At 41.7% G+C, this 14,843-nt stretch overlaps 1 protein-coding gene across 4 annotated transcripts in view; it reads right to left on the reverse strand.

The window, feature by feature from the left end:
* Positions 1 to 14,843, reverse strand: part of MELK (maternal embryonic leucine zipper kinase) — a 72,668-nt gene that overhangs the window by 42,562 nt on the left and 15,263 nt on the right. For all 4 annotated transcript variants that reach the window (XM_043487084.1, XM_043487080.1, XM_043487082.1 and 1 more), the window contains exon 8: positions 11,931 to 12,029. In XM_043487084.1, the coding sequence (XP_043343019.1) occupies positions 11,931 to 12,029 (99 nt within the window). The remainder of the gene's footprint in view (positions 1 to 11,930; positions 12,030 to 14,843) is intronic.

Raw genomic sequence — 14,843 nt, forward strand, 5'->3', positions numbered from 1 at the left:
CTACTGCTTGCTCTCTGGACACCAACTGCACAGGGTTGAATAGTGTCCCCCCAAGACTTAAGTCCACCTGAAACCTGTGAACACACCCTTATTTGGAAATAGGGGCTTTTGCAGAAGCAATCAAGTTAAGATGTCCTGGGTTAGGCTGGGCCCTAAATCCAAAATAACTGGGGGGTATTCTTATAAGAAGGGGGGCACTTAGACGCAGACACACAAACACACAGGCAAGAAGGCCACATGAACACAGAGGCAGAGGCCGGAGTGAGACACCTATAGACCAAGGACCGCCGAGGACTTCAGGCAAACACAAGACGCTAGCAAGAGGCAAGAGGAGTCTCTCCAGACCCGTCAGAGGGACCATGGCCTGCTGACACCTTGGCTTTAGACTTCTAGTCTCCAGAACCGAAAGAATAAATATCTGCCGTGTTAAGCCACCACCCTGTAGTACTCTGACACCCACCGCAGAAAACGAACGGACCGTCTAAGGGTCTAATCTACTTGCACTATACCTCTCTCCTGCCATCACCACCCACCCAAGGAGAATTCTGGTTCCAGATTCCAGCCCTTTCTGGTCTGTTCCAACACACAAGTAACAGTTCCTAACCAGAACCACGATAATGAATGTTATGCCATTAAATCCCAAAACTATCACCCAAAACACAAGTACTCTCAACTAAAAATAGCAGAATTCTACAGAAATCAGATATAAAAATGGGTTTTCAGACCAAAGAACTGAATGACAAGAGCCACCGGGCTGATTCCAAGTTTCCCTTCGCCTCTTATTTCTCACCCCTTTGATCACCCTAACCTGAATTCATGAAGTCTCTCTTCACAGATCCCCTGTGCTGAGCTATAAGTTAGTGCTTACAGAGGCAACACCGCCCGCAGGGGGGCAGGGAGGACAAGTGACGAGACGTACGGTGCTCGGCGCACCGCAAACAGGCAGCGCCTGGAGCCATGCTCTGTATCTGAGCCCGTCTGCCTCTCATCTGCTCCTTGAACCTGTACAACTTAGGTCATCTTTCTGACCCTGTTTCCTAAGAGTAGGCTCTGGAGACAAACTGTCTATATCCAGATGGAGGACCTACCACTTACTAGCTGTGTGGATGGGCTATGGAACCTCGCTGTGCCTCAGTTTCCTCATCTGAAAAAGAAACACAATAATAGTATCAACTCCGCAAACGGCTGCTAGCATTCAATGACTTAATACACATAAAGCACTTAGCACGGGGCTCGGTGCAGAATTAAGAACTCAGTATCTGCTAGTTTGTACTATTAAGGCTGCCTTCACTACTATTATTGCTACTGCTATTACTGTCTGTGAACCAAATACAGTGACGCTCCTCACAGGGCATTACTGTATGTGGGATTAGTCCACTAAAAGGAGTAAAACAGAAGGTATGGGAAAGCACTTGGTAAAGTGGCTTGCACAAGAGGCAATAAATGTTTGTTCAACGGAAATAAAAAGAAGTGGGAGCTGCTCAAAGGGCAGAGAGATAAGCCAGACCAAAGATGGCACGGCGGCCAAAGCCACACACGCCAGGGCGCTCAACGTTCAGTACAGTAAAAACGGCGAGTCACTCTGAGGATGTACCTGCCCCCTCAGGAGTGCTCTGCCCCATCGCAGCTGCCTCAGGATCTCGGGATTACCTGGTGAGAACAAACCAACTAGTCAAGTCCTGCTCACACCACCCACCCACTTGCCCAGTTTGGACAGAACAGCTCTGTAGAGCGCCATCGACACAGGAAGCGTGAAGCCTGTGCCCCAGCACCATGACCTAACATCCTCAGCTCCATCCTCTACACTGAAACAGAGTCCAGAGCTGAGCTCTGCGGCCAGGCTCACCCCACCCGCTTATGTGTACACAGTACTCAAAAACACACAAAGCACTTGTACACATATTTTACCTTGTGCGGTGGGCAGGGGTTACTAACCCATCACACAGGTGAGGAAGCTATGTCTCAGCCAGGAAATCAAATACCCATTCAATGTTATAAGGCACTGGTTCTCCACCGAGGGTGACTTTGTCCCCCGGGGGACATCTGGCAGTGTCAGGAGACATTTCTGATTGCTGTGATTTGGAGGCTGCTATTGGCATCTAGTGGGTGAAGGCCAGGGATACTGCTGAACACCTTGAGATGCACCCGACCATCCCCCACCACAAAGAATCATCCAGTTCAAAATGTCAGTGGCGCCAAAGTTGAGAAACACTGTTAGAGAGTGATAAAGGGGCAGAGACAATAAGGAAAGATATAATACTTACTGTACTGTACTGTACTGGGCTAGAAAGTCTAAGGGTACCTAGAAGTAGGGAGAAAGGTTCCATCTTTAAATATTCAAAGTATGTATCTATAAATGGTCAAACAGAAAAGGCCTTAAAGGAACAGTTTCGCTGGGGAAGAGCACCTCCAACAAAAGGCCCTGTGTCAACCACGCCTGCGCCCCTCAACCCTGGTTTATGTCCAGTCTTTGGAGAACTCTTGTTTATTTAAGAGCTGACTACCTTGCAAATGAGAGCAAGAAATAGGTATTAGAGGGTGAAACCAATTGGGAGGAAGGGAAAAAGATCTGTGTGCTAATAAGCAAGATAATCCTGGGAATACTGGTGAGCTTGGAATTGTTCATTTTTCACACAGTACTAAGAAAGGCAGGTGATCTCTCCAACACATAACAGTACTGGAGTCAGCTCCATAACTGTAAAGTATTATCTCATAAAGAAACAACTTGCTCATCTTCTTTAAAATTATAAACCATACTTGTTAGAAAGCAATTTTACTTTCAAGCTACTCAACTTTCATTTACTAAATTAGTTATATTTCCTTAATGTTTGTGTACCCAGAACTGGAGTACAGTCATGCTTGTCTTTGAATGCGGTGATAGTGAATGAATATAGGTGACATTAATAAGATGAATACTCAGTCTATTAGCAACCCTGCTGGAAACTGCAGTTTAGCATTTTGGTTAAAATAGTCAAAGAACAAAAGCTAAACAAAGTCTGCCTTTTAAACAAGAGTTACATACAGTATGTCAAATACTGCTGGGTTTTTCAATCAAACCAAGAACTGAGGGAAGCGTTATTCCCAACTGAGGAATTTTAGAACATTCTAGGCAAAGATACACACTGCATGCAAGTGAGACGACACCTTAATTAGATTCACCCAGCAGACTGCGTTACACTGGGAATCGGAACAATAGTTCTGAGCCAAGATTACAATAAATTTCAAAATCTATAATGTGTGAAATTAAATTCCACAATAATGCATAAGAGCCCTAATTTGAATCAATTTTCAACTTGCAAATACATGAAAAACTAAAAAATGAAATTCAGAGTAACAGAAACAAAGAGTATACAGTTTTAGTAAATAATATTAATTAGGAAGGCTAAATCTCTATTGAACAAGAATTAGACATTTTCTACTCATTGCATGGCAGAAATATTTGATTTACCCCAAATATCAAAACTTGGATCTAACACCTACTATTAGGGTATAACACTTTTATGTTCTCTGAGGGTAAGTCCTCTCTCCCAAAGGATTCACCCAAAATCCACTAATGCATCAATAAATGAATAAAAGTACAGAACACTGAAATTTGTATGTTAGTACTAAATTTGTATGTTAGTATGTGTATTGGTAAAACAATACATTTAATAATCAGGAACATTGGAAATTCCCTGGCAGTCTAGTGATTAGGAGTCCTCGATTCCACTGCAGGGAGCATGGGATTGATCCCTGGTCAAGAGACTAAGTTTCCTCCAGCAGCATGGAGCAGCAAAAAAGAAAAAAACTGACTGAACAAAAAAAAAAAAACAATTCCTGCATAGCCAAAAAAAAATCTTAAACACAGAAAAAGGTGATATAATATACTGATGGGATTATGAAGAAATACACATCTTCATGCTATTGCTTGTGACTGTATAAATTGATAGAACTTTGCTGGGAAATACTTTGGCAATATCAAATAAACTTACTAATTCACATACCTCTGTCCCATATATAAGAGGATATTTCATGCAAAGACAGGCACAACAAAGGACAGAAACAGTATGGACCTAAGAGAAGCAGAGATATTAAGAAGAGGTGGCAAGAATACACAGAAGAACTAAACAAAAAAGATCTCAACGACCCAGATAACCATGACAGTATATCACTCACCTAGAGCCAGATATCTTATGATGTCAAGTGGGCCTTAGGAAGCATCACTACAAACAAAGCTAGTGGAGGTGATGAAATTCCAGTTGAGCTATTTCAAATCCTAAAGGATGATGCTGTTAAAGTGCTGCACTCAATATGCCAGCAAATTTGGAAAACTCAGCAGTGGCCACAGGACTGGAAAAGGCCAGTTTTCATTCCAATCCCAAAGAAGGGCAATGCCAAAGAATGTTCAAAGTACTGCACAATTGCACTTATTTCAAATGTTAGCAAAGTAATGCTCAAAATCTCCAAGCCAGGCTTCAACAGTATGTGAACCAAGAACTTCCAGATATACAAGCTGGATTTAGAAAAGGCAGAGGAACCAGAGACCAAATTGCCATCATCCATTGGATCATAGGAAAAGCTAGAGAATTCCAGAAAAACACCTACTTCTGCTTCATTGACTGCGCTAAAGCCTTTGACTGTGTGGATCACAAAAAACTGTGGAAAATTCTTAAAGAGATGTGAATATCAGACCACCTGACCTGCCTCCTGTGAAACCTGTTTGCAGGTCAAGAAGCAACAGTTAGAATTGGACATGGAACAACAGACTGGTTCAAAACTGGGAAAGGAGTACGTGAAGGGTGTATATTGTCACCTTATTTATTTAACTTATATGCAGATTGCATCATGTGAAATGCCAGGCTGGATGAAGCACAAGCTGGAATCAAGAGAGAAATTTCAATAACCTCAGATATGCAGATGACACCACACTTATGGTAGAAAGCAAAGGAACTAAAGAGCTTCTTGATGAAGGTGAAAGAGGAGAGCAAAAATGCTGGCTTAAAATAAAACTCAATCTTCAAAAAACTAAGATCATGACATCTGGTCCCATCACTTCATGGCAAATAGATGGGGAAACAATGGAAACAGTGATGGACTTTTATTTTCTTGGGCTCCAAAATCACTGTGGATGGTGACTGCAGGTATGAAATTAAAAGATGCCTGCTCCTTGGAAGAAAAGCTATGACAAACCTAGACAGAGTATTAAAAAACAGAGACATTACTATGCCAACAAAGATCTGTATAGTCAAAGCTATGGTTTTTCCAGTACTCATGTACGGATGTGAGAGCTGGACAATAAAAAGGTTTAGCACCAAAGAATTGATACCTTCAAACTGTAGTGCTGGAGAAGACTCTGGAGAGTCCCTTGGACAGCAAGGAGATTAAACCAGTCCATCCTAAAGGAAATCAACCCTGAATAGTCACTGGAAGGACTGATGTTGAAGTTGAAATTGCAATACTTTGACCACCTGATGCAAAGAGCTGACTCACTGGAAAAGACCCTGATGCTAGGAAAGATTGAGGGCAGGAGGAGAAGGGGATGACAGAGGATGAGATGGTTGGATGACATCACCGACTTCAATGGACGTGAGTTTGAGCAAACTTTAGGAGTTGGTAAAGGACAGAGAAGCCTGGTGTGCTGCAGTTCATGCGGTCGCAAAGAGTGAGGCATGACTGAACAACAACTGACCCATAAGTCTTCCAGGAATTTTCCTATAGATATATGCACAATGTACAAAATGACTACTTAGAAACTACTTAAATACCCATTAACCTAGGACTGTTTAGATAAATTAAGGTACATAATTTATCATTTAAAATTTTTAAATTTATATTTTAGATAAATTAAGGTACATAATTTAAATTAAGGTACATAAATTAAGGCTGGTTTAGATAAATTAAATTACAATACACTGCAATTCTATAAAGTGAATTCTATGAATATATGGAATTTAGAAAGATGGTAACGATGACCCTATATGCAAGACAGCAAAAGAGACACAGATGTAAAGAACAGCCTTTTGGACTCTGTGGGAGAAGGCGAGGGTGGGATGATTTGGGAGAATGACACTGAAACATGTATATTATCATATATGAAACAGATCGCCAGTCCAGGTTCGATGCATGAGGCAGGGTGCTCAGGGCTGGTGCATTGGGATGACCCAGAGGGATGGGATGGAGAGGGAGGTGGGAGGGGGTTCAGGATGGGGAACACATGTACACCCATGGCTGCTTCATGTGACTGTATGGCAAAAATCACCACAATATTGTAAAGTAATTAGCCTCCAATTAAAATTTAAAAAAAGAAAAAGAAATCTATGAAAAGTTCTGAGCTGGGTATGAAATGGTACGATTTCCAACACCTACCGTTAGAAGACAAGATACAGAACAGTGTTTGTGGCATGCTACCATCTGTATGACGAAACTGGGAAAGGGGTAGCATAAAGAGATAAAATAAAAGATTCCTTACATAGTACAGATTAATCTGGAAAAAAAATACATAAAAATCTGATATGCACTTTGTAAGGGGTTAAGTAAACAACATTATGCCACAAAAATTTAGACAAAACAGACACATTCATTATGCTCAAAACTGAACTCCTTATCATCCGTGCTCCACCAGGAATCTTCTCCATCTCAGTTGACGGCAGTTCCAACTTTCTAGTTGCTCAGGTCACTCCCCTCATCCCCTCCATCAGCAAATTACACTAGCAATACCTTCAAAAGACAACAGATTAGTCTAAACATATATCCTGACTATGGAGGTGGCTACACGAATCTCTGTGTGTTAAAATCTGTAGAACTATCTGTAGCCTGGCTAGCTCAGTCGGTAGAGCATGAGACTCTTAAAATCTGTAGAACTGTTACACACAAAATTTTTATTTTACTCTGTGTTCATTTTTAAATAATTAAAAAAAAAAAGACACCTAGAATCCAACCACTTCTCACTACTTCAATGGCTACCAACTCTTGTCTGAGAACGACCACCACATCCCCTCACCCATCGCCCTGGTTCTCCTCTTTGCTTCTTATAGCCTATCTCCACACAGTAGCCACTGTGGTCTTGATAAAATCTGAACAAGACCAAGTCTGTTTTCTGCTCAGAACCCTCTGGTGGTACCCTTTGTCACTTAGAGAAAAAGCCAGAATCTTTGACAGCTACAGAGCCCAAGGCAGCTGGAGCTCCGAGCCCCTGAGACTTGGTTTCTACGGCTCTGCTACTTCACTCCACTCCAGGGGCACGGGCCGTCTGCTCTCCCTTGACCACACCAGGCATGCTTCTACCTACTAGCCTTTGCTCTGCTTTCTTGCCTGAACTATCTCTGCCTCAATGACCACTTGACTAACATTCTCACCTCCTTCTCACCAAATCTTGCTCAAATCTCACCTCCGACTACCTTATTTAATATCTAAAAATGCAACCAGGATCATGGCATCCGGTTCCATCACTTCATGGCAAATAGATGGGCAAACAGTGGAAACAGTGGCTGACTTTATTTTTCTGGGCTCCAAAATCACTACAGATGGTGATTGCAGCCATGAAATTAAAAGACGCTTACTCCTTGGAAGGAAAGTTATGACCAACCTAGACAGCATATTAAAAAGCAGAGATATTACTTTGCCAACAAAGGTCCGTCTAGTCAAGGCTATGGTTTTTCTAGTGGTCATGTATAGATGTGAGAGTTGGACTATAAAGAAAGCTGAGCACCAAAGAATTGATGCTTTTGAACTGTGGTGTTGGAGAAGACTCTTGAGAGTCCCTTGGACTGCAAGGAGCTCCAACCAGTCCATCCTAAAGGAGATCAGTCCTGGGTGTTCATTGGAAGGACTGATGCTGAAGCTGAAACGCCAATACTTTGGCCACCTGATGCGAAGAGCTGACTCATTTGAAAAGGTCATTTGAAAAGACCCTGATGCTTGGAAAGATTGAGGGCAGGAGGAGAAGGGGACGACAGAGGATGAGATGGTTGGATGGCATCACCAACTCGATGGACATGAGTTTGGGTGGACTCCAGCAGTTGGTGATGGACAGGGAAGCCAGGCGTGCTGTGGTTCATGGGGTCGCAAAGAGTCAGGCACAACTGAGCGACTGAACTGAACTGAATGCCCTTCTTTTCCCCTTTACACCCCCTCATCTATTCTGATTCCTCTTTACCCTGCTCAATTTTTCTCTTTTTTCTAAAGCACATGAAAGTGAAAGTGAAGTCATTCAGTCGTGTTCGACTCTTTGCGACCCCATGGACTGTAGCCTACCAGGTTTCTCCGTCCATGGGATTTTCCAGGCAAGAATACTGGAGTGGGTTGCTATTTCCTTCTCCAGGGGATCTTCTCGACCCAGGGATTGAACCCGGGTCTCTCACATTGTAGGCAGACACTTTTACTGTCTGAACCACCAGGGAAGTCGATCATCTTTTAATATAGTTTATTTATTATACCTATTATCTCTTTCTACCACTATCAGTATTTTTTTCCCTGCCACTGTAATATAAACTCCATGGAGGCAGGGACCTTCCATCTGTTTTACTCACAGATCATGACATATTCCAAGCATCTAGAAAAGTGCCTGGCACAGATAGGTGTTCAGAAACTGTTTAAGATTTAAGAACTTCATCCTAAGATGAGTACGCAATGAGGACGCTGAGACACTGGGAAGCCAGTTCACCTAGGATGATGCCTACCGCTTACACTCTGGCTTGAGTAAAGTGGAGAGCTTTCAGTAAAGTAACGGGATCTTCCTATTTTAAAATCTTCCCATAAAGAAGTCACTGTCGGAGATGGATTTTCAAGCATATTCCATAACACCCCAAAATTCCAAGCTTAAACCACCTCTCCACACACACACACACAAAATAAACAGTAAAAGGAAGAATAGTCCCCAATTAACTTTATGTGGCTAGTAAAATCTTGAAGCCAAAAAAACCCAAAAGAGTTCTAGAAAGGAAAACTACATATAAATCTCTGAACAAATGTTAAGTCCTGGACAAAATGTTGGCAAACCAAATTTAGAAATGTATGTCAGTCATAATAGCTAACATTTACTGAGCATTACACTAAATGGACTAACGCATTTAATCCTGACAACCCTGTGTTGTGAATCTATCACCTATTTTACAGATGAAGAAGCCGACACACACACAGAAGCTAAGTAATCTGCCGAAGTCCATAGGCACAAAGTAGAGATCCTGGATTTTTATTTTATTTTTTTTTATTTTTTTTTTGAGATCCTGGATTTTTAAAATATCAATGAGATTCTGACTTAACTTCTCTGGGGGTTGGACCTGATGTTTTTAAAGCACCCCAAGTGATGCTGTTATGCTGCCAGGGTTGTAAACCAGGGCACAAAGTCCATAGCTAAGGCTTCCCCCACCCTGAGAGTGATACATGGACACAGCCAGGGCGAGAGATATTTTAGTGAAAATTTAAATATGAAACAAGAAACAGAGAGGAGAAAACAGGGTAACTCTATGACCGTGTGTCCCCACATTGTCTTTCTAGAATTCTAGAAGGTTTAAGATTTCATGCTATTAACACCTAACAGATCCATTCTTCTCCATCTTTGGAGAAATTTGTCTGTCAGTTTATTTCTTTAGCGCAGAGTACCCCCGACCCCCAAAAGAGTTTGGTAAAACATACTAGCAGCTTATAATACTAAAGTTATTTTCAGAACAAAAAACAGAGTGCTACTTTAAAGAAAGAGTAGCAAAAAGCAGGAATAACTCAAAAGGTCAGCCAAATATTTTTCAAAAGTATAACTGGAAAATTGTCCCTGAGCTGCCCAAAGACCAAGCCTCCTTCCCCCACATGTTAACTAAAGCCGAAGCTACAAAGGGATCTCAACACTGTTCTCCCCGTATCCTGCTGTGAGGCCAGAACTGCTGTCCCAGGCCGCTAGTAGAGCCAAGGCACCAACTGCTACCCCGCAAAGTCTAGAGGAGGCTTTGTGAGAAGGGCTGGGGAGAAGCACGTGCTGTCTCGGCTACCCTGGCAGGCTCCAGCCCGCTGCCCCATCCAGGCCCCTCTCCGAGGAGAAGCACACACGCTCGCAGCTCCCCAGACCATGAGCAGCAGCTGCTGCTAACACCACTTCTCCCTGATCCTGCAGAATCAGAGCTCCTCAGCCTTCAAGAAAATGGAACTACTACAACTCCATCACTTCCCCAAACTACTCTTATAGTTTTGGCACTGATTTTTAAAGCGTTTTCCAGGGTGGGATACAGGAAAAACTATTAAGTCAAATAAATAACTGCAGACTGAACTCTGGGCCCTTAGCCTTGGTTGTTCTATAGAGCAGGCAATGAGCCAACCGCCTCTGCCACTTTCAACCCTGTGTGCTACTTCCCAGAAATAGGAGCTGGTGTAGGCAGCCTCCCTACAAAAGGGAGTTAGAGACCTAATGGTCCAGACACAGAAAACTTCTGGTCATTTCTCCCCATGCTACTCCCATTGTGCCTTTGCTGATACTGTCCACCAGACACGCTCTCTCCCACATCCCTTTCTCAAGTGCTTCTAACTTTTCAAAGCCCAGCTCAAACCTCACTTCCTGTAAGATGTTCTCCCAAATCCCACATTCACTCCTGCATTAACTTCACTTATACCTCTGTTATAAAAATGGCATCCCTCACCCTTTCCCCTTTTTATTTTCATTTTTTCCTTTTGAATTTTTTATCTTGCACTGCGGTATAGCCGATTAACAATGTCGTGACAGTTTCAGGTGAGCAGCGAAGGGACTCAGCCACATATACACATGTTAAGGAGTCTGGGAGGCCATGCACACCCTGCTATATTTAAGATGGATAACCAACAAGGGCCTACCATACAGCACAGGGAATTGTGCTCAATGATGTGGCAGCTTGGATGGAAGGGGTTTGAAGGAAAAGTGGATACACATATATGTAGCTTTTCCCCTTTTTAGATAGCCATATATCTGTCTCCAGCAAGAAATCTGGCCCTGGGGGAAAATGACCAAGTTTCATAGATCTTTGTTCATGCTTTTTAGTATCTCAAAGAAGACCTTCAGGAAGTATTTGTTTAACAGAATGGAATTCCAGCTGCATTGAGAAGCTGCTCTGCTGGTCTGACCTTGGTTTGCTATGGACACAACGTGGAGCTCTTCCTCTTTACAAGTCTTCTTTTGTTAGCGTGCTTTGAATATAACTCGTTAAAAAGAATTTTACTACTTTCCTGCCCATATGATTTCTTATTTTTTTAATTGAATATAGTTCATATAACATAAAATTCACTTTTAAAGTATACACTTTAGTGCTCCTTAATATATTCACCAAGTTGTGTAATCATCACCACTGTCTAATTCTATAATGTTTTCATCAACATTACCAACGTTCATCAACATTTCATCAAAGGGTAAAGAAACCCTTTACCCTTAAGTAGTCACCCTGCCACTGCCCCATAATCTCAATCTACTATCTCTAATATATATGATTTTAACAAAACTTACAACACTCTTCATTGTGGTTTTATTATACCTTAAGGTCAATTTTACCTTCAAAAAAAAGCTTCTCTCGTTTTAACATAACTCAAAAGAAAAATGTGATTTAATACAGCAACTTACTAAGGCATCATTTCAGGATACAAAATAAAAATTCTTACCAGAAAAATCAGCCTACATGTTTACTTTCTCATTTGTTTTTGTTTTGTTAAGCTTCTTATTGAAGAAGTATAATATACATATAGAAAAGGACACCTATCATAGGGTATATCTTGATAAGTTTTCAAAAACTGAATCCATAAGTATAATCAGCATTCAGATCAAAAGCCAAACAGAAGCTTCCACCACATCTCTCAGTCACTACCCACCTCCAAAGAGTAACCACCATCCTTACTTCTAACAGCATAGATTACTTCCCCCTGTTTCTGTATGTTTATAAATAGAAGCTTATAGTTTGCAGTATAATGAACTCTCACAATGAAATTCTATGCCTTGTAATACTCACCATAATCTTTTTGTACAAAGCCATGACATTATCGTCATCAAATGGTAGAAAGCCACACATGAGTACATATAAGAGTATGCCCATGCTCCAAACATCTGCCTGAGGGAAAAAAATCAAAAGACAAAAAATTAGAACACATTTCAAAATAGCAGCACACAGAATCTTTACCGGGCTGGAAAAGAACTCAGAGATCATCCAATTCAAACCAGCTCATTCTACAATGTGAAGCCCAGAAAAGGAAGGCTCATCCAAAGTCACCCAGCCAACAGCAGGCCACCCAGGCAGGTCTATTGACTTCCAGTTCAGTGCACCCCCCTCCAATGCTTAATAGAAAATCTTTTCCAGTTGGCTGGATTGGGCATGATACAGAAGAAGATGAGGCTAAGTCTCTGATTCTGAAAGAGAAAACTATAGTGCTACTGAGGGTTTACTACATATGAGGCTTATGCAAACATGCATGAGAAAATCAAAACAAGTTTTAAAATTTACTGCTGATAATCTGCAAACGTGACTAAGCTGCACTGTAAAGTCCTCTCTATGTAGAGAAACCTTAATAAAGTTCAACAAATGACTTTTCAAGGATCAAGGCTAGAAAGTAGCCTGCCAGTACAAATAGACCTACAAATCTCAAAATCCCAGGAAGGAGTTAACCTTTCCGTAAGATAGCCATTTGACCACTGGCTGAGAAGTCACAGTCCCCCCCTCATTTGAGCCTTGGGAAAACTTTAATTTCTATACTAAATAACACCAACCTCACACCTAGTCCTGCCTACCAAATCACACCCTATTATTAGGACTCTACAAGGAACCCCTGGATGAATAGTGTACTTTCAAGTGAACAACTGATTTTTCTTCCAAGTTGCAGGAGGTCAGAAATTAACCACTTATGCCTGAAAGATGTCAAATGCTTCATCTGTAAATTGAGTCGTGGTGGCATGGCACTCCTGACCGGGGTGTTACAGTTACGGTAAAGAGGCCACACAGCAGAGGCACGGGTGGGAAAACTGTATTGGGTACCACACTCTGAGCGGAAGTGGAGAAAGTGCTGACGCTCTACCGGGTGGGGGAGGGGGAGACAGAGAGCTGTTCTGCCAGGTGGTAACACAGCTAAGGAGAGAAATCAAGCAGGCTAAGAGGACAGGAAAGGAGATTCGTGGCAGAGGGGGCAACAGGCATAGAGGTGGAACAGCAGAGGCCAGAGGGGCTGGAGCAGAGTGACCAGGAAGAAGAAGAGATCACGCCCTGAGCCTCTGGAGTGGGAGCACTGACCCCAAGACCCTAGACTACCAGAGAACTGACCCTAGGGAGTATCAGACAGTGAGAACTCACACAGAGGAAACCACTGGCATACAAGAATACAAGACCCGGCATCACCCAACCACCAGCAGCACATCTAAACAACAAACAAAACAAAAATACAAACCCAGTCATCAGCAGACAGGATTACCACCTCACTCAGCCTTGCCCATCAGAGAAAAAACAAACAAACTCAGCACAAATCTCACCCTAAACGAAGCTTGCACAAACCAGTGGACCAACCTTAGGAGGGCAGAAACCAAAAGGAACAAAGAATTCAATCTTGAAGCCTGGGGAAAAGAGACCTCAAACACAGTAAGTTTAAATAAATAATGAAAAGGCAGAGAAATACTATACAAATGAAGGAACATACCAGAAACACATTAAGTCCAAATAAATGAAGAGGAACTATACAAATTCCCTAAGAAACAATTCAGAATGATAGTAAAGATGATCAAAAACCTTGAAAACAAAATGGAGAAAATGCAAGACTCAATTAACAAAGACCTAGAAGAATTAAAGAATAAACATACAGAGACAAACAACACAATTACTGAAATTAAAAACACTCTAGAAGGAATCAATAGCAGAATATCTGAAGCCTAAGAACGAATCCACGAACTAGAGGACAAAATGGTGAAAATAACTTCTGAAGAGCAGAAAAAAGTAAAAAGAATGAAAAGAACTGAGGATGGCCTCAGAGACCTCTGTGACAATATCAAACACACCAACATTTGAATTGTAGGGGTCCCAGAAGAAGAAGAGAAAAAGAAAGGGTATGAGAAAATTTTTGACTAGATTATAGTTGAAAATTTCCCCAGCATGGAAAAGGAAATAGTCAATCAAGTCCAAGAGGTGCAAAGAGTCCCATACAGGATAAATCCAAGGAGAAACACACCAAGACACATACTAATGAAACTAACAAAGACTAAACACAAAGAAAGAGGCTACACAGGAAAGAGTGGGCTAATATGGCCTCGTCAAATGCCATAAGAGGTCAACAGAGAGACTTCCTCTGAGAAATTACAAAAGGAATTAGAGATGTTTACTATGGAACATTCCATAAAGCATGATCTGAACCATGAGCAACAGAATAATCTAAATTACTTATTTAAAAAAGAAGATTCCTAAAGCCCCACCTTAGAAAACAAAACCAAAATCTCTAAATATACTGCCCTGAGTTCTGCATATTTTAACAAGTGCCCCCAGACAATGCCTTGGTACACTGTCCTTAAGAAATTATCCTAGAAGGATGGAAAACTGAACTAAAATGGATAAGAAAACAAGATCCTATGGGAAAACCTTGATGCATTCAAACCAGCAGAGCCTCATCACCAGACCTCTAGGAATCTTGTGAGCATCAGGCATGTGATTACCACTCCTTCTAGGAGACTAGAAAGCGTACAGGTGGGCGGTAAAGCTTCACTCAGTTCAAATCTTGACCCACAGTTGCTAGTTGTGATCCTGCAAAGGCACTTAATTTCTGAGCCCCAGTATCTTCATCATCTTTATCTTATGAAACAGAGTAACAGTATCCACTCCACGGGATTTTTGTGCAGATTAAATGAAAATTATAAAAAGGATCTACCATGTGGAATCCTTGTGCATTATTACAGG

Source organism: Cervus canadensis, chromosome 14 (assembly GCF_019320065.1).
Source record: "Cervus canadensis isolate Bull #8, Minnesota chromosome 14, ASM1932006v1, whole genome shotgun sequence".
Lineage (NCBI taxonomy): Eukaryota > Metazoa > Chordata > Mammalia > Artiodactyla > Cervidae > Cervus > Cervus canadensis.